Source organism: Daldinia childiae (genome assembly GCF_008694065.1).
Source record: "Daldinia childiae strain JS-1345 chromosome Unknown Scaffold2, whole genome shotgun sequence".
NCBI lineage: Eukaryota > Fungi > Ascomycota > Sordariomycetes > Xylariales > Hypoxylaceae > Daldinia > Daldinia childiae.
In genome coordinates, this window is record NW_022984643.1 from 2,011,055 (window position 1) to 2,034,942 (window position 23,888).

At 47.0% G+C, this 23,888-nt stretch overlaps 6 protein-coding genes across 6 annotated transcripts; 3 read left to right on the top strand and 3 right to left on the bottom strand.

Annotated features, from left to right (window-relative positions):
• Positions 1 to 215: 215 nt before the first annotated feature.
• GL218_01468 (Protein MSS51, mitochondrial) lies at positions 216 to 1,840 on the top strand (the record flags this gene model as incomplete). The annotated part of the gene is made up of 3 exons (XM_033577939.1): positions 216 to 307; positions 362 to 1,744; positions 1,810 to 1,840. The coding sequence occupies 3 exons, from the start codon at positions 216 to 218 to the stop codon at positions 1,838 to 1,840; spliced, it is 1,506 nt and encodes a 501-aa protein (XP_033437975.1).
• A 728-nt stretch (positions 1,841 to 2,568) lies between these two features.
• Positions 2,569 to 6,170, top strand: GL218_01469 (uncharacterized protein; the record flags this gene model as incomplete). Its single annotated transcript, XM_033577940.1, has 3 exons — positions 2,569 to 3,103; positions 3,164 to 3,971; positions 5,492 to 6,170. The coding sequence occupies 3 exons, from the start codon at positions 2,569 to 2,571 to the stop codon at positions 6,168 to 6,170; spliced, it is 2,022 nt and encodes a 673-aa protein (XP_033437974.1).
• A 2,220-nt stretch (positions 6,171 to 8,390) lies between these two features.
• GL218_01470 (uncharacterized protein) lies at positions 8,391 to 10,201 on the bottom strand (the record flags this gene model as incomplete). The annotated part of the gene is made up of 2 exons (XM_033577941.1): positions 8,391 to 9,624; positions 9,678 to 10,201. The coding sequence occupies 2 exons, from the start codon at positions 10,199 to 10,201 to the stop codon at positions 8,391 to 8,393; spliced, it is 1,758 nt and encodes a 585-aa protein (XP_033438960.1).
• Positions 10,202 to 16,905: 6,704 nt separating this feature from the next.
• GL218_01471 (Ribosome-interacting GTPase 1) lies at positions 16,906 to 18,427 on the bottom strand (the record flags this gene model as incomplete). The annotated part of the gene is made up of 7 exons (XM_033577942.1): positions 16,906 to 16,925; positions 16,993 to 17,113; positions 17,176 to 17,284; positions 17,357 to 17,885; positions 17,989 to 18,274; positions 18,335 to 18,355; positions 18,407 to 18,427. 7 exons carry the CDS (start codon positions 18,425 to 18,427, stop codon positions 16,906 to 16,908), a joined length of 1,107 nt encoding a protein of 368 aa, XP_033438961.1.
• A 2,668-nt stretch (positions 18,428 to 21,095) lies between these two features.
• On the top strand, positions 21,096 to 22,099 carry GL218_01472 (Polyprenol reductase; the record flags this gene model as incomplete). The annotated part of the gene is made up of 2 exons (XM_033577943.1): positions 21,096 to 21,654; positions 21,708 to 22,099. 2 exons carry the CDS (start codon positions 21,096 to 21,098, stop codon positions 22,097 to 22,099), a joined length of 951 nt encoding a protein of 316 aa, XP_033438958.1.
• Positions 22,100 to 22,120: 21 nt separating this feature from the next.
• On the bottom strand, positions 22,121 to 23,182 carry GL218_01473 (Alpha-ketoglutarate-dependent dioxygenase alkB like protein 6; the record flags this gene model as incomplete). The annotated part of the gene is made up of 4 exons (XM_033577944.1): positions 22,121 to 22,486; positions 22,542 to 22,576; positions 22,746 to 22,971; positions 23,033 to 23,182. The coding sequence occupies 4 exons, from the start codon at positions 23,180 to 23,182 to the stop codon at positions 22,121 to 22,123; spliced, it is 777 nt and encodes a 258-aa protein (XP_033438959.1).
• Between the last annotated feature and the right edge of the window lie 706 nt (positions 23,183 to 23,888).

The window sequence follows — 23,888 nt, forward strand, 5'->3', positions numbered from 1 at the left end:
GCGCGCACCTGCAGTGGACCTCTTGCAAGTGCTCTTGCACAAGGTACATAGATACATACACAAGTTTGAGTGTGGAGTGGAAACATCCCACTATAGGTACAAAGGTACATGAAAATAGATGCATCTTTCATACCATATATTCCTTGAGCTTAGAGCTATCCAGTCGCAAATTCATAACCACCATTGTATGGGCCATTACCAAGGAACCTCTAACAATGGAGCCTTCAATGCGCCTGGTAGTCTCTAATACTTGCCGGACATGTATAAGGCTCTCCGCAGCCAACACAGCTCGTCCGCCTATGACAAGGTCATTCTCTAAAGCTACATATTCACGCTCATTACAAAAGGCTTGCTCTCCCAGTCCGATTATACATTCGCGACGTCCCGTCCCGTCCGCTGAAGCTAGCAATTGTCTCTCAAGACCAGTATCTCTATTTGGCCGGCAGTCAAAAACAGTCGAGGACGATGCAGTTGCTCTAGGATCAGCTGCAACATACGAGAACCAATCGAAACCTCCGGTCCTCCGCCCTGACGACCTTTTCCACTCCTTTACTAAGTCGCCTATTCCCGAAATACGCCACCGTGCTGCTTTTATAAGGCAACACGCCCACTGTCCTCACCCCGACCATCAACCCACGCGAGATCCGGCCAGTACCAATACCCCACCTAGTGTTACAGGTTCCGGTGCGCAAGCACCAGTCCTCGTAGACTTCGAATGTCCGGACTGTGGAATTCCCGTCTATTGTAGTGAGAAGCACTGGGCCGAGGATTATGAGGCTCATCTTCAAATTTGCGACACGTTGAGACAGATCAATGAAGACGACCACGATCTTCGCTCGGGGAGATTCTTCCCCGAATTCGAGTATGCAGGCCCTCAGATGGAAGAAGCCGCTATAAATATGACCAACTGGGATACCTTTCTCTATACGAGACAATTCGAAGCTATCAACGATGACCGGAACATGCGACAGGTTACGAGGCTACTTACCTACCCGGTAACGATAGGTAGTATCTTACACGAGCTTAGCCCATATAATATTAGGAACGGTGGCAGGCTCACAGCCGAAGGCTTGAAAAGCTTAAGTGCTCTACGATATACTTTACACCCACCCAGAACGGGCAGCGGGGAGACAGTCAAGGGCTTGCGACCCGAAGCACCCCCAGTGAGAATATTCATCCTCGGGGCTCGTGCGGAGTCGTCTCTTCCTCGGAATGTCTGGGTACAGTTGGCTCACCTATTCCCTCGAGGGAAGTTTCACCTTATCTTTATTGGACCTGAGAGCATGACCAACAGAGATGATGAATTCCCATTGCCACCCCGAACTCCATCCAATCCCTTCGGTGCCATAGTAGAAGACCGGGTGTGGCCAACAATGAAAATTAGCACCATTGTGGATTACTATCATACTCTCCATAAGACTGGCCAGTTTTATCCCTATGATCCGTATTTTGACTGTTTTGTCATGTTCCATCCAGGATTAGGACACCCAGCCAGCTCTCACGAGTGGACAGAAACGGTACCTCTACTCCTTGAGACAAAGGCCCCTATTATAGTAACCGGCTACACGCAGTATGACATGGACAGAGATATTGAATGGGTAAAGAAAACTTGCGGAGGCGAGTTTGACATGCTCATGGAACCTGGCGAGAACACCTTCAGGAGTTTGCGATGGGATCTCAATGACCTTGATCCACAAGATATCAGCTGTGGTAACTGGGGGGTGTGGGCGTTCCGAGGAAAGAGGTACGTACTCTACAATGAGATATCCTTAAGCTTGTTCATATTCCTGGTTCTAACGATTCTGGTAGATACGAAGCAACAACCAAAAGCGCCGAATAAGGTGTGGCCTTGTACAATTATTAATGTATATGACCATAGAAGCGCGGTACTAGAGGACTGCGGCCCTGTTTATAAGGAATCACATCACTCCGTGCAAATAAATCGGGTTGTATTAAATTTAGGTATAAAAAATCATTATAATGAAGTGAAATAAAAGTAAACAATGAAAAATATAATTAGATTCTAGAATGTCACATCTTTCGTATATAAATGAGGCTCAACAATTAGGAAAAGAGGTACATAACATGGCTACCCTTGCACCGATATATGTAGATGCAAGTCAGGAGGCGATGTACCCTGAAGGCCTGTGCTTCTTGCGAAGAGGCCTATGCAAGGTCCGGAGCGCGCCGCTCTGCTGCTGTAGCTTAATCTAGGTACCTTAGGTAGGTAATCGACTAACGTCATTGCAGGTGGCACAGGCTGCCGCGCAGTTGCAGATGCAGATGCAGCGTCCCTTATGTAAAGAAAAAAAAAATGGGACAAGGAAATTGACAGCGAAGACATAACATTATCGTTCCTGCAGCAGTAAACCGGCAGCAACTAGCGCGATAACTACCTACCAACCAAACTACTAAACCCGAACCGCTCACAATCCACTCTACCGCCGCCATTTCTCTTCTACATGCCACTGAGCATACTGGGTACATATTGAACGAGATAGCCCTCCCACTGAATTTAATTAGCATGACGATATTCCGGTGAACATACCATACTCCTTATACCGGGCGATGACGGCAGCACCATCGGGCCCCATCCCACCTAAAGGTGGTGGCCCAGTTCCGACGAGCTTAAAGGCGCCAGCAACTTCGAGCACCAATCCCGAGTCCGTTACCTCCACTGGCAGTAAGCCTTCTAGCTCACCTCATCCAACTCCACCAACCTCGGCGCCTCGCCGATCCACCCGTCCCGTATCGTCCGACTTCTTGTCCGATAAGGCTACCGCTACATTCATACGCCGTGTGCTTTGCGCCCAGCACCTGGCAGATAGGGGGAGGAGCACGCCTGCGCCTATCCAAGATCTACTGCCGCCTCTTACAAGCCGAAACGATGTAGATCTTCAGTTATATGCCCTAATAGCTATCATTGTTAAGGAGTTCGTCCAGAATTGGTACACCAAGATTACGCCCGATGAGACCTTCGTCGCAGAAATCGTGCAGATTATTGCACATTGTACCCGCGCATTGGAACAGAGGTTGCGGAACGTAGATCTCGAGAGTTTATTATTCGATGAGCTTCCAGAATTGCTAGACGCACATATCCGAGGTTGGCCGGCATATTCAGTTTTTAGTATAATATCATTTTATTACTGACAATACCATGCAGCATATCGAGTAGCGAAGAACACGGTAGCTCGACCACCAGTCGAAGCCAATCCACGCGAGATCTACCATTCGCTCTGGCCGCTGCCTGCCCTGTCCCCGGTTCCTAAATCTGGACATAGTAGCATACAGATTCAGGAAGATAACGAAAGTGCATACCGCCAACTGTTAGTGCAGGGCGTCCTCGCCCTCTTGCTTCCAACCGAGGATCTGGAGAACGAGTGCCTGACGACGCTGGTTGGGCAACTGTTCTCGGAACTTATCATAGGCAATCTCATCATTAACAAGCTCTCGGAGCCATGGCTTATATGGGAAGGTCTGATTATACTAACGAGGGTAGTGCGTGGAAGAAACACAATAGAGGCATCTGGGCCTGGAGAAACGGAACCAGACTCGAATCTAAAGACAGGCCGCGGGATAGTCCCTCCGATTACGAGGAAACGCAGCTTGTACATTCAGCAGGTTTTTTGGACCGTAATTCAGTGGGGGTTCGTTATAGTAAACTCGATACGACTGATTATCAGTACGATCATGCTATCCCGAACACTCCCCCCTAGGTCCATCCATACCATCCGCCAGGTAGATCCAACGTCTCATGATTATGGAGAGAAATCCTACCATCCTCCAACCTCTGAAGTTGGTCTACAACCAGTCAATGTTCCCATCGCAGACTTCAAAATCTGGACTTGCGTTGGGAATTTACTCGAAATAGACGCTCGCATGCCCTGGATGAGCGGAACTTTGTCCATGGCGCAATGGGGAGCCCTGAGAGGTCCGGGCAACTTGGCAGGGTTTAACGGGATGATCGATAGGTAGGCGAATCAGTCTTCTTCCTTCCCCTATCACTCATCACAGAAGCACATATCTCGTCACCTCGCATACGCTTCAGGTCACTGGATCTGAGTTTGTCCATTCATCTCTCAGAAACGACCTCTCTCGCAAGTGCGCATGACGGACATCTCCTCCCCCGTCACTACTTTAATTTTCGTACCATCGGATATCGACTTGGCAGATCGGCCAGACAAAGTACAGTATGCCTACACGGCCCAGACCATTTTCAGCAAAGGCCACCTCAAGTCGAGGCAGATGCTGTGCGACGTTCCAATGCTCTAGTTTCATGGCCGGATAAACAGGTAGCCATCCAAAGTCCGGTACTCCCTAGGGACCCAGCATGAAGCATTCTATGTAATATTCCAGGGTCGTTTTTTTTTTATCATGACCAATGACCGGGTAAACCTAGATGTCCTTCATCCGATTGCACGATAAACGGCGCGGGGCTGAATCTACTAGGCCTACCTGGCCATCCGCGAGCCTTATTTACGCGCCCAACTTTGGGGCTTGCAGGGATTTCCTCCCCTCGACCAAGGATCCCATTAGACAATCCATCAATCCTTGGTACAACGCCACGAACTCTTTTCCCTTTCGCTTCGTGCCGCAAGCATGCACGGACGTGTCTCCGGCTCACGGCGTTAGGTTATGGATTTTATAACGGATACTCTCAAGTCTGGTAGATGTTTTAGCAATGTCTGCTATCCTACTTAGATGCTGGTGCTTTCCGTATTCACCCGCCATAATGTAATGTATCCGACCATTAGTTCGATGGATGGAACAAATACGACTACATAGCATATTCAGCTCAGGATATAGTCGAACGTGATCGTCCAAGGGGTGATCACTAGCTTGCGTAGCTTGGACCGGGGTGCTTCGAATACTTTCCGAGAGCAAGAAAATGTGGCGGTCGAACACCCTGGTGCCGGGCCATGCATCGTACGCCATCATGGCCGTTCTTATCAAAAACTCAATCGATCTGAGCTCGTTAGGCTCCGGCCTCGCATATTCGTGCCAGAAGATCCGTCATCATCGCGCCTCTTCCCCGATCGGATAAGGCCAGGGGCAACCCGGGCTCATGCAGCTCTTAGCTCCCTTGTACGAGCTTCTCTACCCCATGCAAAGGCTCCACGATGTCTTGAAGCCTCACATCGCTTGTCGTTTTGATACAAGCAGGCGTGACCGACTTCGCATTATCAATCATTATCAAACCCAGCTACAATTTGTCGGCAGGACCTTGACCATGAAGCCATGGTTGCAGCAAGGTCTTACAGAACGGATCAAGATTGATTATCTGCCCTAGTGCCCTAGGAAATCTGACTCTCTTTTGAATTCGCGTCTCAGCAATCCATGCAACATCGCGTACCCCATTCTACCTCGAAACATCCCGCATGTGGTCACACCTGTACCACTCTACCCCCCACGTTCCCTACAAGACTTTTCCTTAGAAGCTTCTATTAATGTTCTCCTTGTACATGGTTTGCATTATACTGATCTCGCACAGACTTTTTTCGCACTACATCCACGTCTATATTCTCGATCCTGCCCGTCTTCCCCCACTCCTTCGAGCCGTGCGCGGCGCTGTCTTCCCCAATAACGCCCCAGGTCCATCCAGCCTAATCCCTCCTTCGTCTAACGAACAGCTGGGCGCCCTACGCCGCAGATGCGCTAGCGCGCTTTTGGCGCTTGTTCCGAAGAGGGTGGGTAGGCTTTATTATGGTAGCAGTACCTGGCCTTGGTCCACCAGATCTACTAGCACTCTTTCGAGTGCGAGTTCGCGGTCCGGACCGTTTAAGGCCGACAGCTATAACACGGCACATAATGCCAACCGTACTGGAGAGGAAGTTGCACGCGTGCGGCTTACCGATGATGGCAAATCTGTTAGAGACAGCCATGCAACGTTGACCCCAGAAAGATCAAAGCGGCAATTTGGAGACACCGGTGTGCGGCCGACCGAGGCCGGTGGCGACAAGCGGGCTGACATGTGTAACGGGGACGAGGACGAAGACGAAGATGAGAACAGAATTCTATCCGAAATCGAGACGGGCGTTCTCGACGTCTTCTCGGATCCTTATTGTAACAAGCACTTATTGTACGGAATTCTAGAACTCATTCTAGTGCGCCTCATGCCCGAACTAACCGAAAAGGGGGTCATCGAACTATGGGAAGATCGACTAAGTTGAGGACAGCCGGACGTTCGGTTTCTCGTAAATGAAATAAGTTAATGTAATGATTGATACCCAACCAACCGACGCGTGGTTAGAACAGACAGAATGAAATTTAGGAGAGTTTCAAAGTTCTAATGCACCACCCTGTCCAGATCGAGCGCACCCCTTCATGCAATGCAACATAGCTCTACGACATAAGCAACAAGACAGGTCTAACGGGACCGAGGCAGAAGTAGTTCCGGAAAGTAGTTACAGAGCCGCCCCAGATTGCCTGTAGGTACCGATGTTTACGTCGCCTCTTCCTGTTTCGTCGTCTGGCTTGTGAAAGAGCCTGGTAGCGTCTGGGTTCGGCACTCCAAAAATAAACGTTCGGTCATTGTTTGGGGCAGTCGGGCTACGAAACCAAATCCCTTTCTCATCGCGGGGTGTAACCTAACCCATCCCAAAGGTCACTGGTTACGAACACCATGCCTGTCTGCCTGTCTCTCACCTGTAACTCACCAGGGAAATAGTATACGGGAAGTACGGAAGCAGTAGTAAGCGTAGACTTATACAGGGTGATGTGGTTTGTTCCGATCGCCTCATCATCGGCACATCGCTTGGCAATACATGATGGGACGATGAAAAAAAAAATTAATATGGAATGCAGACGTTAGAAGCCGGGGAAATAGGTAAGTAGAGTCAGAGTAGTGTAAATTTGATTAGTGTCAGTGACTTAGAGAAATCAACCCAGATGAACGCCTGATAGTGCTGCTATGTAGAGAAACAGTGAACCGAAATCAATGAACTCCCTTTCCACCAAGACACACACCAACACCAGTCACCAGAACACCTTCTCCTTTCTCGCTCCAAACGTCCCCCCCACCTTTGTCTTGCACAGACAACAAGTAGTTTCCGTAATAGAAACTAGTGGTTCTGTCTCCTCATCAAGATACTATTCGATGCAAACGAACGCCCGCCCGTTGCTTCTCATCTTCGCCCTCGTCCTCGTCCGAATCACTCCTCCGCCATGCCCCTCTCTCCCTTTTCTCTCTCTTCAGCCCGAACGGCTCGAGGCGAAGCGGCTGTCTGACAGGCAGGCAGGACTGTACATAAATAACCATGCGTATATATACGGGGGAATCTTTTAGGTCCAAGAAGGGAAAAAAACCAAAAACCAAAATGTGGAATTTCAAATAAGCGAGAAGCAAGAATAAAGATGAAGAAAAAAAGGGTAAAAACAATTAACACCTGGATAAGTTTTTTTTTCGGGACGCGCAATAGGGAGATTTTCCTTGTTACTACTAGTACGGTTTGTGGTATTCGCGTGAGCGGGTCGTAGTCTTGTTGCCGGCCAGATAGATGATAATGATGAAGTTGACGAAGTTGATTTGTTAATGATGGTATCGTAGTGAGGGGTATATAATCAATATTGCCTTCAAGGGGAGGATTGGTTAATGATAGCTCCGAATAATAATAGTAATAATAATGATAATAATAATAATAGGTTTCTCCTTCTCTTCTTCCCTGCTCTCTCTTTCTCTCTCTCTCGTCGATTGCTCGATTGCTCGATTTCGGGGTATATCGCTAGACGCGCGGTGGGGCGACGGGGGTATATGTATGCATGTATATGATATGATATGATATTGATGATGATGATGCTTCGTGAGAATGTAGTGTATACAATTACGCTCGGTGATGTTGGTATTTGTTGATGATATGACGATATGATTATATTTTTTTTTTCCTTTTCCTGTTACTCCGTTCCCTCGACCGATCCGCCTGTCCGGGGAAGTCTGGTGGTTTCCTGTTCCTGTTCCTATTCCTTAGTCCTGTCGATTCGCCGATTCCCTATGCTGAAGTACGAGTATTGTGACACACTACTGCCGCCTCTTGCGCCCACCGTCGGTTGGATGTGTTGTGAATTTTCGATTTTTCGATTATTCCGGAGTTGTAGGTATTATATATAAAAGCAGATATAGAGACATGAGATGCAGTAGCTTCGTAGCTCCCAATTCGTCGCATCGTGTAGAATGGCTTGCTACTCTTAAGAGCCCGTGAAACCTTCCAGATTATTCGTCGACTCGCCATGCTATTCCGAGAGCTGTCAAGTTTGTTTTATTGTCGTTCTAGTGGTAAGAGGTATAAGCCTCACACTAATCCAGCAAAGAAACAAAAACCCACGAGAGTTCACGCTTCGATGCCGCACAGAGTCTTCGAAACTGCTTCCTTTAGAAAGTTAGGACCCCAGTGTAGTCACACACTCATCGCTGTCTCGTTCTTTACCATGGGTGGAGGGATTGTTGTCATCTCGGTGTCTCCTTCCGGTATCCTCGATAGACCACCAAGACCCTGGGTTGCCGAGTTCGCCTGGGGTCCTCCATGCTGTTGCTGCGGTTGTAACCTCAGCTTCTCGGTAAGACCCAAGACTATTAAAAAGTCGTTCTGGTCGACCAAACCAGTCGATTTGATTTGCTGCATAAAACTAAGGAGCGTGTCCGCGGCTCGCCTGGCATCCTCCTGAGTGGGCGAACTAGGCGAAGAGCCCATCGAAGTTCCGGAAACTCCAGCTGTCCCTGAACAGCTCGACCTGCCGGCTAAACTACTGTTGCTACTTACATGGTGTAGCTGTGTTGGTGGGGAGATGGCCGAGTCTAGCCCGCTAAAGGACGACCCTGACATCTCGTGGGTCGGGGATTCCAGAGCAGAAGAGGGTGCCGTCCCAGCCTGGCTATATTTAGGTGTCAGCGGCTCCGAAGGTTGCGATTGGTTGATGTACTCGAGATGCCCAAGGTCTGGAACCGTCTGACTTCGGGGACGCTGGAAACCGGAGGCTCCTGGCGGCATTTGATTCCGGTCGCTGAACATGCCTGTGTTCGGGTCTGGAGAAAAGTTGAACTGTGATGATGGACTGAAAGCACCCGCTGAGAAGGTTGAGCTCGGCGGGTCTGTGACGGCACTGGAGAGTGATGTTGAGCTCTGAGAATGTGGGTGTCTGTATCCATTGGTCTCGAAGTCCATGAAGCCATTTGAGATAGATTCCTTCACTTCGGATTTCTCGCTTATCGACGATATTTGCGGTGATGCCGTTTGGTTTGTTGGTGAAGCCGGTGAAATGCCTCCTGGTGTATGTGTAGCAGATAATAAGGGAGAGCCAGTGTCTAGTCGAGCGTTGTCCGGAATCGCAGTCTCCGAAGCTCTACGGATCAACTTTCCCGGTCCAATATTATGCTTCTGCTTAAACTTTTCGATCCAAGAGGCTGTGATGGTTTTAAGAGGGCTATCCGAGCCGGTACAAAAGACTCTCGCCTTTTCTTCCATCTGAGTGTCGCTAACCACAACTCCCTTCTTCTGTTGACCCCTGACCCAGTTCGCAAGAGCTCGCTCAATATCTGGCGGCGACTTTCCCTTAGTCTTTTTCACGGGAGAACCACCCGAACTGTCTAGATTCAAGTAAAGTTCCTTCCTTCGTAATACCTTTGACACCGTGCTGCCAGGATAACGTTAGCGACTGTGACTTGGTTTAACACCTATCAACCTTACCTTCGCTCAACACCAAATTTTTGACCGATCTCTGTCTGTTTAGCATGGGGATTGTCCTCATGAAAGAGGCACATATTACGACGATCCTCGTCCGTCAAGGTCTTCCTTGGCTGCGACGTATTGATTGTTGGCAATCTCGGCGGCTGTCTCACAGGAGCCGATGCCGGCGGGATTGGTACAGGAGGTGCTGAGTAGCTCTGAGAGGGGTTCGTCCGGAGACTGGGCCATGGAACCTGGGAAGGCTGCTGTGTTGGTATTATCAACGGATGCGGAAGATGATGACTTGCAAAGTTATTGTGCGGCTGATTATGCATCTGGTGAGGAATAGGTGGAGGAGCCATGCCGATAGACTCGGATGGTAATCCATGAGTCGCCGGTGGAATATAGTACTCGCCGGGATAAGTCGTCATGGCCATATGGGTATAAGCGCTCATGTCGACCCATTGTTCGTTCGAATATGAGTTGTCATGAGCCATGTGGTTATCCTGGTCTATGCCAGTTGAGCCGATCATTGTATTGTGCATGGCTATCGTCTAAGTGAGCCGCCTATGCTAGATAGTTGGTGAAATTTGTAGGCTATAAGCCGGCACAGTCCGACTGTTACGATATAGGCTAGCTGCCGGTTTATTCTGTGACGTATAGTCTGTAATAAGCCGCAGGAACAGTCTATAAGAGAGGTAGGATTGGCGCTGGTGACTGTGGAGATCCGCCGGGACGGTTTTTAGCAACTCGACTTTTACGGGCGGAAGACGGCATGCATATTCAGATTCAGTCAACCAATTGGTTCTTTAAAGGGGCAACAGTAGCCGTATTTTGTTGTATGCGGAGCTCACGGTCCTCGTGCGTCGTTATAAGCTGCAGCAAAAAAGGTTGGCGTCTTGGAAAGGGTTGTCCGGCAAGTCTCCCGAAAATAAAGAGAGTGGGTGAGGAGACGTGCAAGTCTCTCAACGTAGGTAGCTTAGTTGTATGGTGGTGTTGTATCCCATGCGCAACAACAGACAAGTCGACGTGTAAAAGGCCAACCAACACACACCTGGGGGCCTACCGTTGCTATCAAGTTGGCCCAACTCTTTACACCTTTTAGGCAACGAGGCCACTTCTCCTGAGCTGTTCTAGTTTTCCGGTTATCTTGTTTCCGCTTGGTTTCTCTCTTTTCCTTTCTTTTGGTGCATCGAAGAGCAGCGGGAAAGATGGCCTGTGCCGTTTGGTGTAAATGGAAACGGCCGAAGGGTTACGTAGTAGGGTGGACGGCGTAGCAAACAGAATCAACTTAGGACTAAGAAGCTGGCTTCCACCAAGTTGACCATCGATTAAAGGTCTAGCTTCCTAGTATAAGACGCCTCAACGTAGTCTCATAGCTAGGCTTTTCAAGATTGGAATATCAGACGCACGGGAAAGGTAGGGCTAGATGCTTAGACAGAACATGTGGAGGAGACCGTACATAGATACATATGTAAGTCTATGCAGCAGCAGGGATGTGAATGCCCTTCGAGGTCCGGGGGCCCTGAATAACAAGAGATACCTAAGAAGGGGGGGGTGTGCGTGGTAACCCTCGAGGGATAAGATGTGGTATGACAGGTCTGACAGGACGAGGGTCCCTACTCAAAGGTACATATGAATTAATGTAGTTAGGCCCGTGGATGTGCGTCTAAAGAGGGCTGGCTAGCCGGGGTTGAATCTTCATTGTGTGTGGAGAGACCACGATGTTACCGTGCTTTTTTTTTTTTTTTTTTTGAATTGTCAGAGAAACCACAAACTGGAGAGCTATATCCTGGGAATACAGCCATGGCCATCGGACGGGATTGACAAGGGCCGCAAAAAGTAACTGAAAGCGCCACACCCCCGGCGGACTCGGCAAGCCGTACACGCAGAACGTAGCAGTGTTATGAGACAAGCCGAATGAAATGCGAGAAAATCGAGAAAAGACTTCTTTAACAGTTTATCTAATAATCTTAGTTTTTCCAAGACACGAAACATGTGGCTTTCTCTAGCTTAGACATTTAGATAACACATCCCCAGTCCTCCCGTTCGAGTGGCTGCCCGCCATGTTTCTCTTTTTCTCCACGAGGTTTGTTTTAGTGTTAGCGAGAGGAGGAGGAGGAGAGAGAGAGAGGGAAAGCGAGCAAGCAACGACGGACGAGGGACAAGCCGATCTGGCTGGTCCAGGTCAACCGAATCTGACTAGAGTGCGGGTAACTGGATGCTCCCGAGGTGGAACTAGGGCATGGGGATCATCAAAATGAAAAGACGATGAGTTATGAATACCTCCGTATACATACAAGAGGGACGATAGCCAAATCCTGCCCTGTTTCTTATTAGGGTGGTTATGAGAGGTGAATAAACCCCACCTAGAGTTGGACCAAGGAACGCTCGTAAATGCTTGTCTTTCTTTTCACCAACTCTTTGTCAGCTTCGCTTGTAAGTTATTAAGTTACTACATAGGTATTATTAGTATCAACCATGGAAGTAGGTATGTACGGATCCGTAGTATGTAGTATGTAGTATGTAGTATGTAGTAACTATGTATTATGTAGGTAGTTATTTTAATTATATCAATATATCAATAGTATCTCACGCCATGGGAAAGGGAATAGCCAATGTGTACTATGTAATTCATGTGTAATAGAAAATAGAAGCAACGGCAGCGAATAAAGCGAATAGATTCCACCCCCTTACCACGGGCCAACTTATTTAGGCTCACGATAGTTGAGATGAATGGTCTACAAAAACCGGGTTCGCAATATTAGGGATCAGACCAGGTGAGCCATCGCGACACCTACACAGGTAACTTCGGCGGGAAGGATTGCACACTTAGAGTCGACCGGAGAGTCTTGGAAGTCAGCAGTCCCTCTAGTCCCTGTGCCGTAAGTCGAATAAGATACGTTCAATGATAATGAGGTATTTCATAGAGCTTGGCTCCATCCTCTCTCTTTCTCTTTTTTTTTTCCCTTCCTTTTCTCCACTGAGTCTTTTAGTCTTAGCGGACTTATTGACGGGCTGACCAGCCAGGGACTGGGACTTTTCAGCAGGGTACCCATGGTCCACCTCCCCCATGTCAGAAACGGACCGTATCGCCTTCTCATAGGGCAAACATGGGCCACTCTCTGCCACCGTTTCCGCTCGCGACGGATCGTCATAATGGACTCGTGCGATTTTATTTGACGGCCGCTAGCGAGCCAGATCTCTCAAAGCCTTGACAAGCTTCCTATGAGCCCCTCACTTATGAAATCTAGCTTAGAAACATATCCAGTAATCAACCGGAAGACGCGTATTCCTTTGATGACAGTTTCTCGGTTTTAATTCCTCCACTGCTATTCCTTCATTCTTTAGACCACTAGACCTTCTTACTCGAGCTCACCTGTTACTCCTCCGTCTAGTATCTACCCATATAATACCATAAACAGTAGCGGTCGGCCCTTCGAAGGAGCGGCAACCGTAAGGACTTGGGCAAGGTATCTCGTTTGGATTTGCCAACTCGGCCATAATCGGACCACATATGATGTACTAATGGGTATAGGTATTATGGTAGCTATCTACATGTATGGTAGAATGTAGAATGTAGAATGTATGTATGTATGATGACAAAGGAGGGGTATTAACATGTTTCGCTATATCCTAGTTATCCTATATCCTATATCCTGTATCATATGTATTATACCTATACCTTAGGTTAGGTATGTAGGTATCATAATATGTAGTCGCCGAGCCGAGCGAAGGTCATATTGCGACTCCTACATACATACATACATACATAACCTACCTAACCTACAGATACCCGCCATAGTGCGTAATTCCCATTATCTCCGTTTGTGAGACAACGTCGACCAGGTCAAATTGAGATGAGCAGCATACGGGGGGTCCCTTGTCTCCCATGTCTTCCACAAAGGCCGATTGCACGGGCTGCACGGGGGGGCGCGCCCCCAAAGTCTGTGAGTATCTCGACCCTGCTACCTTACTAGCGAGGTCAGGGACCTTTACCTTTATTCCCTCCCCCAGTTTCCACACCTATATTTCCTCGGTTGACATCCGTTTCAATGCCAGAAGCGGAAGTCCTTGAGTTCACACAGAGGAAGATCATGGCAGGTCACAAGAGATCGATGTCATGCAAACCCGAGTTTAGATCTCTAAGCCTCAATGGTCTCATGCCACGTTTGACGTACGAAATACTCTTCTTGGAAGCTATTACACAATAGATGAATATAAAACACTGCAACATACGCGATCCGAGCATGAGATAACGCATTACTTCTGGCAAGCTCTCTAAATTGTTATATAACCCCCATGGCAAATTGCTAGTAATGCGACAGGATACCTTCAATCTTACGCAGTAGAAAGGTAGCCTAAAGGTAGCCTTCGTCTGTAAATGCTCGTCTAGAAATGCTCCTAAATGCTCCTGTAGCACTTGTCGGGTGAGGGTTGTTCTATCAAGCCGTCGCGACAAGCAAGCTTGTGTCGCATCTAGACCCCAAACCGTCGGGAGCATATCTGGGACCAACATGAACCCTTCCCAATACTCATCGCTCGGTGAAGTTTCGTGTACACCCAACGACGTTGGTAAGTTTACCGTTACCGTTACCATGATTGAAGAAGAAGAAAAAAGGAACCGCCGCGGTAAACGTAATGTATGAATGCGTTCTTATTCTTGTTCCTGTTCCTGTTCCTGTAGGTCCTGTACCTGTACCTGTTCTTGTTCTTCAGCGGCTCGGCGTCAAGCTGCTGCTGTTACTCGTTACCAAACCAACAGAATAAGTAAAAATTAACCCAAGAGTTGACCAATCCTCAATATTCCACCACTTTGGTTCTCTAAGCAAAGCAACCAACAGCACGTTGCGATGAACAGCCTAGAATTACCATTGGATATAATTTCCGGGTCAGACGCGAGGCCTACACCGAGGTCCGTTGGGCGATTGGGCATGAATGGTCAGGAGGTCCAAGCGAATACAGTACTCTTTTCCGTGCGCCGGGCTATCTTCCAGTTGGTCAGCTCTATCTATATCCTGGACTATCCATGCCTAACCTTCTGAGGAGGCTTGAATCCTAGAAAGCAAGGGCTTATTCGAGCTTAGCGTCTTTACGAAAAGCACATTTCGTTGCCACAAGGCCGAGATTTGTGTTACAGTACAAGTCTGCGAGGCGTCTGTGCAGCTATTTCTTTCGGCTTCATGCAAGGCTCAACACCCACCATGGGTCGTTGCAGTAGAGAGTCGGTTACTCCTCCCATATATGCCATAGATGATTTCATACATACCTATGTAGATAATCCTTAAAAAGGTCGCGAGATTATCCGCAGCCTAGTGTATGTAGGTACCTACTGTCCCTGCGGCGCGTTGCCGACGATGCGGCTGTGGAGTAGTAGAAGATACCTTAGATACCTTAGATACCTTAGATACCTTAGATACCTTAGATACCTTAGATACCCTCGATACCCTCCCTGCACGCTACTCAACGATCGAGGTAACGTCATGCCGCGATAGCTCTTAGTCGTAAAAGCAGCCATTGGTTAGGTACCATCTTACCCTTTTAGTCGACACGAACACCCAAGAAGCAAACCTCGGCGTTAGTAACTCTAGTGCAGCACGATGTCCGACCTGAAGTAGTAGATCATAGACTATTCTGAAGTTTAAGGCTCTTCGCCGGTCGTATTTATGTTGGAGCCTCTAATTGGAGAATGAAGCATCGCTGAATATGCGACCAAATGCAATCTCAGATTTGAAAGAAATGAACGCTACATGGACCCTACAGTATCGCCATCATTAGACCGCGATAATTTTTTCCTTCTTTGAAGACAGGCCCGCGGCTACATAAAACCATCCCGTATTGTTCGCCTTGCAGCCAGATATTTGGTGAATGGCCACGGGATGGTCAAGGCTACCACAGCTCAAAAAATGAGGCTGCTGGACGATGGACAGCCCAGCATTTTGATAGGAAGTTACAGTAACAACCCCCAATGTGAGAGTGTGTGTACGGTAACATCTCAATCGCTTTAAGTTGCCTACGAATCGAAACATGGTGACAAGAAGGAAATAATGGCGCTATTTGTCATCAGGTCTATTACTATTCGGGACGTGTGGTTGTAAGTGTGTGGTGGCAAGGTTGTCTCGCATGGCCTCTCGCATGGCCTGCTTGGCCATGAGGTAGATGGATAATGAACCAAGAATGAAAGGGAAAAAAAACCGATAGTCTCAGGAAATAATAATAATAACAATAATAATAATTAAACAGCACGTTGAATGAAAGGGTTGGGTAAGAAGTGTGGCCTACAGCTCCATACTGACCCCCAAAAATCCAGACGATCGAGAACTTTCTCCACGAAGGGGCTGTCAGATGTGCCGTCGGCGGCTAGAGGAGCGCTGTGAAAGGTTGGAGTCAGGTACCAATTTGCCGTGTGGCCCTTTTAGGGAGTGGATAATCTCTATGCTAAGACGTTGAGTGGTTAAAAATATTCCGATCGTTTAAGGTGCAACAATAAGACAGGAAGGCCAAGACAGCGACCGGCAATAAATTCTCAGACTCATGATTATTGTGGCGCAAATAAACACCAAAAACATAGACTACTTCGTCGTTCAGCATATGCGTGTCAACTTGCTGCAAAGGGGTGGTGCCTTAACGGTCTCCAAGAGAGAGGTAAGGCACCGCTCATGCATCCCCACGCCTCGTCGGAGACATGGTCGCATTAAGAGAGGCCTTCGGTTATGCAGGTGGTGACGATTTGCAGCTTTGGGTCTCTGGAGCATGCGGAGTGCGCTCAGGCATTCTGAATTCAAAATGCGGCTTACTATGTATGTACGCATCGTGGGATTCCCCCGCAAAAGGGGAATATAATTGCAATCTCGAAATTGGAGCCTAGTTGTCTTCTCGTAGGCCTGGACCTGCGGATTCCCAGATCCTCGCATGCAAAATCGCCCACTACTGTATCATTCTTTGCATGATCGGGCCCTTCCAGAAAAAGCAAACAATACTTTCCCGTCAATGGTGCGCCGCATCGGCTGCGGCCTGTCCCTTGATCCGTAAATCTGCAGACAACCGTATCCCCTGTTCCTTGAAGCTGCCCAACAGCGTCATGGGATAAAGACGCTTTCTTGGTATCATTATCCATTGTGCTATATAGAAATCGAGAGCTCGGGAGTGCGCACACAAAGGGTGCCAACCTCGACACTTGACACCCTTCACCATGGCGTGTGGGCCGAGAGCGCATAGGGGACCTAGCCGCTCTTTTGAGTCTGGCCACTCATCTCTTGACGATCGTGACTAATGAGGGACGAGATTAGTATCCAAGATAGTGCAAGTGCAATGGGGAATTGGCGAGTAATAATACCTATATCTTCGTCGCCCAGCTCGTGAGCAAGCCCCACGCGTTGGGGTTGGTGCTTCACAGATTTTCCATAGACTATTGCGGTTTTAAACTGCTCGACTATGCTCCGATGGATTGCGTTGCACTTATCATTCATTGGTTAGCCAGTTTGTTACCGGTCAAAGTTTACCGAGGCGAGGTACTTACAAAGTCTTCGACTGTGCACCTAGTGGAACGAAGCACAACAGGCGCTGAATAGTCCGGCATCTTTCCTTTTGGCTTCGTGTAAACCCGGACCAATTTTAGCTTGTCCCACCTGCAGGAAAAAGGAGATTAGCCATGTGTGCGCTACACGTCTACACGTCTTCGTAAGGGGGTCGAATCTTACATGGCCTCCATTAACTCATCGACGTTCCACCCATGTTCAGAACTAATGGGTACCGCGTTGGGGATTCGATACAGCAGATCCAGCTCCTCGATGCTGATTGCGTCAATCTTGTTGAGGACGTAAATGACAGGTATGTAGCTACGACTCTTGGCTTCCAGGATGTCGATCAAATCATCTATCGTAGCATCACAGCGAATCGCAATATCTGCTGAGTTGATACGGTACTCGGACATGACCGCTCTGATTTCGTCATGGTCGATGTGGGTTAAGGGTAAGGTACTTGTAATGTTAAGCCCACCCTTGTCCTTCTTCTTGAAGGTGATGTTTGGTGGTTCCTTGTTAATACGAATACCGAATCCTTCTAATTCCGTCTCGATAACTCGCTTGTCCGTCAGGGGCTTATTCACGTCTAGCACAATGAATATCAAATGGCAAGTCTTAGCGACAGCAATCACCTGACGACCACGACCTCTGCCATCCTTAGCTCCCTCAATAATACCAGGGAGATCGATCATCTGTAATGGAGCTCCTGTACAACATAGTATCAGTATCAGTATCAGAAAAAGATACAACAAAGTTAACCTAAAGGGGGAATGTTATGGGGGGGGGGGGGGGGGCCATTGATGCCATACCATTGTACATGACTTGTCCAGGTACGGATGTCAGGGTAGTGAATTCATACGCCGCAGCTTCGGAGTGTTGACCAGTCAACCTGGTCATTAGAGTACTTTTTCCCACGGACGGAAATCCAATAAACCCAACACTGGCAACACCAGTTCTGGCGACGTCGAAACCGGCACCACCGCCGCCACCACCACTCGATGAGGGGGTTAGGAGCTCTCGCTTTAGTTTGGCCAACTTTGCCTTTAGCTGACCCAAGTGAAACGAGGTTGCTTTGTTCTTTTGAGTTCGGGCCATCTATCAAATCAGAAAGTTTAGCACACTCTATCCGGGCTTTGGGATGCCTATCTCACTTACTTCGGCCTCGATCTCTTTGATCTATAGGTAGGTTAGTATCTAAGTTATTTATACATATTTACGAAAACTCACCTTTTCCACCGTAGTCGACATTTTGACGAACCAAGTAGAATGTCAATTAGTTAATTGCACTACGTTAGAGAGGGCTGCTGCTCTCGATCTCTTCTAAAGGTAAGTTGTCACTTGAGAAATTCGATGCTCATTTTTGGTGGGGCGAATTGAAGAATGTAGAAGGCTTTTTGCCCTGTGATGTCAGCCCCCGCAATTTACCGTGGTTTTCCCGATTATTAATATCCTTTAACAGCAAACACTCGTTAATGAAGACCATGGATATAGGAATACACACGAACAGTTCTCGAGGTGACTTAGGAGGTCTAGGACACACATATCCAGGCAATGCCAACTAATAATAGTTCTAAATCATAGGGCTTCATAGCAGCCTAAGTTACCATCACAATCAATATGTTTCGTGACTAATACCTAAGCAAAATCTACCTCGAAATAGCCTAAGCTGCTGTCTTTCAAGATATTATTGGTAGTTGATGTTTATATAGTAACCATATATATTATCTAAATCCCAGCCGATAATAGAGATACTTGGGGAGTAATGATATAGAATATTTGATTGCATAAATAACTGGTTGAGTACCAGAAACAACAAGTTCGAATTTTCGAAGAATTCTCAAAGTTTAGTCTCACACAAAAGGGTGAAGTTTTTCCTCTCCATCCGGAATATCAGCAACAATGTGATGCATAAGACGACTGGGTATTCTAGAAACGGATATTAGATACTCGTGGAATCATCCCATTCTCTCCCTGCAATCTACATTCGACAACTAGTAAATACGCCATCCCCTTTTATCTGTGAGGATTGACCATGTGGCCCAAGATCGGACGGCACGCGGAAGATACGGAGTCCGTAACGGGGGATGGTCTAGCCCTTATATCAAGATTAGAGCACGCGTAGAAGTAAGGGAGGAATATTAAGCTTCTCTAAAAATAAGCCATCATGCAAGGGATGTCTAGCTGATGTCTCGAAAAGGAACCCAGGGATCACGTTCATATGCTAGGATGATAAAAAAACACAACTACAGATACGGATACAGGAACCCGGCATGACCTAGACCTATCCTCAACGAGAAATACAATTAAAAAGACTACGGGGTGTGGGAATATAAGCATCCCATGCTGGCACCCATAGACTACGGCCATTGTTGCTTCTAGCACATGAAATCTACCTTAATAAATAAATACTTATAAAAAGAACTACTGTTGACCCATGATTTCACAAGTAATATACATCTAAATAGGTCCTACGGTTGACGATTGGCTAATTAATTGGAACTTACAATTTAGTATACATTTCCCACGAAGGGACCTCATCTGTACTGGTAGCTTGCTCACCTGCGCTGTTATAGGATGAAGACGTCTAGATCATATACCATCTTTTGTACCAATACGATCGTTTCAATCGTTAGGTTATAAGGTGTACATAAACTAGCCTAGCTATTTATTTCGCCACGAAGCCACAATGCAAGCCAGAGCCTAACTATATATCTATAGGCCTAGACAATTTGCCGCAACGGGGACATAAAAGAGCCTGTTGAACTATTTAAACAAATATAAAGTAACAATCATAGTCAACTAAACATCAATCAGTAACTACTTAGTCCTAAGATATACCGATATCGTTTTTGTACGGATGTCTATCGCTTGGCTGATAGCTATCATGGGTGTGTGATAATTTTCGTCCTCGCAATTATTTCTTCGAGTGTTTGGTTACTCATGTCGGCAATGTGTTGAATGTTTTAGGCTTACCTAGAATATTCTTGGTGAAGCAATGTATATTACATGATGTATTTGATCTGGCTATTATAAAGCCCGGGAAGATTGTAGGATCGGGACTATTATTATTCGCCCAGGAGGTTGTCAAGCCTACAGTGATAGTCTCAACAGAGACGGTTAGATCATTTATTCCTTTGAGAGGCTACAAAATAGACTGTGAATAGTCCTTCGCGCCGAGAAATATCTAAGACAACACGGACGGACCCTTGATAACATATACGCGGTCAGCAAAGACATCTACATGTGTAGATGCGAACAACATGTTACAATATGTGAGCGATTTAAAGTCCCATTGGTTTTAGCTGTCTATTTTTCGAATTGCTTTAACGAACTACCAAATTATTCGGTCTTAGTTAATCCACAGAAGCCCCCGAGTGGCAAGTCTAGAAATAATACTGGTGCGAACATGAAGACTGGGTAGAGCTAAGCTCAGAGAGGCTATATCACGTTCACCGGTTGATACTGGGTTTGAACTTAGGTTGATATTCTATTGTAACTTAGTAGATTCATAAAATACTTCCTGTGAAAAAATACGAGGGAAGTGAGCCTGGGGATTCGAACAAGCAACCTCGTGAAAACCCTCCTAAGGGTCAGCCGTGGCAATACAACTTTGAGCTTATAAGACTACTGTGAAATAATGATGTGTAATTACTTCATATAGCACCATCCAGGTAACCCATTTCTAGTAATCCTATCTCATAATAGTCTTAAACTGCCTGGCGATAAATTCCCCTGAAGTCTGAGTTATATACTGTCTAATCACATATCCTACTATAAGCACATATATGCAATAAAGCACATCATTCGAATTTTATACCAAATTAGATTTGTAGATTAGTGGTTAGTTCATCTTCACATGCTTTTCTATTTGAGGTGTCAGTTCACACAAGAGAAGACAAAGCTTTTTGAATTGAAGATGGCAGTATCGGACTTAGTAAAGCACCTTGCCAGCATAAGTCCTGCCGCATATTGCCAACTCTTCTATGTCCTCGCGGCCACAGCGGTGTTGGGTATCGCTGTAGCTCCCGAGTCCATACGACGTCTCCTAACCCAATATGGGGCTCGATCTTCACCCACGAGCAAATCTGACGACAAGGAAGGCAGGCAGGCTCGCGATGGACCTCTTGTTAGCATTGTTAGCTGGGCCACATCTGTGGGTAAAGTACCTCATTCATGGTTTATTCACTTCTATATTCTTTCCGTGTCTTGCTCTATATTCTGGGCTGCTCAATTCCTTAGCCATGGAAATATACTCGAGTTTATTGTCAAGAATCAGGCCCCGAGCGAGATTTCCTCGATGTCGATCAATCAAGTCATTATCGTGTGGGCTTTGATGAGCTTGCAAGGTGCTAGACGTCTCTACGAATATGTGGCTATCGTTCGCTCTTCGTCTTCTAAGATGTGGATTATCCATTGGGTGCTGGGTATTGCTTATTATTTCTGCACGAGCATTTCTATTTGGATACATGGATCGCGTAGGTACCATGGCCATAATTTGGTTACAATCTTCTAAGAAGTAATGATATAGGTTCGATTCAGTCTTCCGACAGAAGAACATTCAACATCGATATACCATCATTCAATACGGTCTTCGGGGTTATCACGTTTTGGGCCTCATGGTTCATGCAATACCGATGCCACCGCTATCTGTCTCAATTGAAGAAATATTCACTTCCGGTGGACGGCTTATTCCAGTACCTGGTGTGCCCGCATTATACGTGCGAGTGCGTATTATATCTTTCTCTAGCGTTGATAGCAGCGCCCGTGGGTCAACTGTACAACAGGACATTGATATGTGCTGTGCTATTTGTCGCAGTCAATCTTGGTGTTACTGCAAACGGAACCAAGAAATGGTATAGTGAGAAATTCGGCCACGAAAGGGTCCAAGGGAAATGGAAAATGATACCAGGTATATTTTGAAATCGAACCCGCCTGGACATATCATTTTTTCAGCAGAAACCCAAGCTTGCCTCCCAATTTGGATACTTTCATCACGTCTCGATACGTTAAGCTGGTACGCGTCTTTCGTACGTTGCAACCATTTGCAAATTCTTCAGGTGACTGTAGGAGTTCCCAGTTGGCAATCGTACTATTAGAGAGCTCAATATCTTCCGTGATATCTTCGATACCATGGAGAAAATCAGTGTAAAGATCAGAGGTAGTGATGAGCAGGCTTCGAGGCTCTTGCAATATTCTCCACGCTGGATTAGGATCCAGGGCGCCGTCGTCCTTGGGTTTGTAGATGTTGAGGCAGAGACTAGCACCGAGGCTCACAGTACATACAACAGGATGATACGCAGCCCCATCCTGTTTTGGAATGAGCAGTTCATCATAGCCTTCCTCAATTATGCTACTCGCTTACCTTGTGAGGCATTATGCCGATGCCGGGAGGGTATTCTGAATGCAAATTAATACTACATGTCATAACATAGAATTTTGGATTTTAGACCCGTCATAAACTTCTTTTCTCAGATGAATTGGGCACAATAAGCAAGGGCGGGAAAGATAGTATGATGCGACGTGAAGGATACACCGAATCTCATCGCACGCTCTTCTCTACACGTACCGTTGATCAGAACGTGATTCGGTTTCTGGTGGGGACTATCAGAAAATATATCGGGCGAATCGAGTTCTTGTGAGAGTCGGATCGATTTCAGACGCGGCACAATCGGATCACTCAACCAAGTCGGCAAGGGAGCATCCATCAACTTATTATTCACAAGATCGGACGGCCAGGTTTGCAGTCGGCGATGGGATAATTGCTTCCAACGTGGTTTCGGTGCAGAGGCTATCTGTGTCATTGTTAGGCGAGGGGTACGGAACTCATCGTCTTCATGACCATCACAACCGTACTTTGTCAAGAATCGCTTGTTCTTCCTCTTGTGTGATGAAATCTGAGATGTAGTAGGCGGCTTGTGGTAGACTTGTAACTCGAACGTCATCAAGAGAATCGGGAAGTCTAAGGTTAGCGGGGGTAGGATCCATAAATTTGTTGTTGGCCATAATGAATATCTACCCCTGGGGGAATTCGGCAGACGTCGGATTAAAGATCTTGGATGCTCGTATTACTATCGAGAACGAGCGAATTGGGTATTAGTGTACGGGTGCCTGAATGCGTTATGGTTGGTGTGGAAACGTGGTTAGAACATTTTTTTTTTTATCATGATATGCTTTTTGTAATGATTGAATACGCAATCTGAATCTGATAGCACGTGGTACTAATTCACAGACCCATGCGAGGCTAGGCTTTGCGTATCAAAACGATTTCGAAATCGTTTGGGATAAATAAGGCAGTTGATGGACCTTGGAAGCGGATCGGCACGGGATAGCTTATCAGTAAGAAGGTGGGTTGAACACTTGGAATAAAAAGGAGAGAGTGGTCAGATTTGATAGAATCTTGGGATTGGAGAAGGAGATGTGCAGTTTATTAGCGATAATTAATAAACGAACCCTGCCAGGCTGCTAAGAGAGAATTTTCACAGAGTCGAAGGAAGGAAAAGCCTGGAAAGAACTGGGGAAATGAGGGGCGGAAACGAGCAGAGACAGGCAGTGAAAGCTGGCAAAAGCTGCAAAGTAAGCAGGGGCTGCCGCAGTCGGGGGGCAAGGAAGCAACTCAAGCAGTCAAGACCCAAGACCTAAAAAGACCTCAGCACCTCTCAGAGCTTTGCAAATTTGCGGAAATACCGGCCACCCGACCCATCCGTATTTA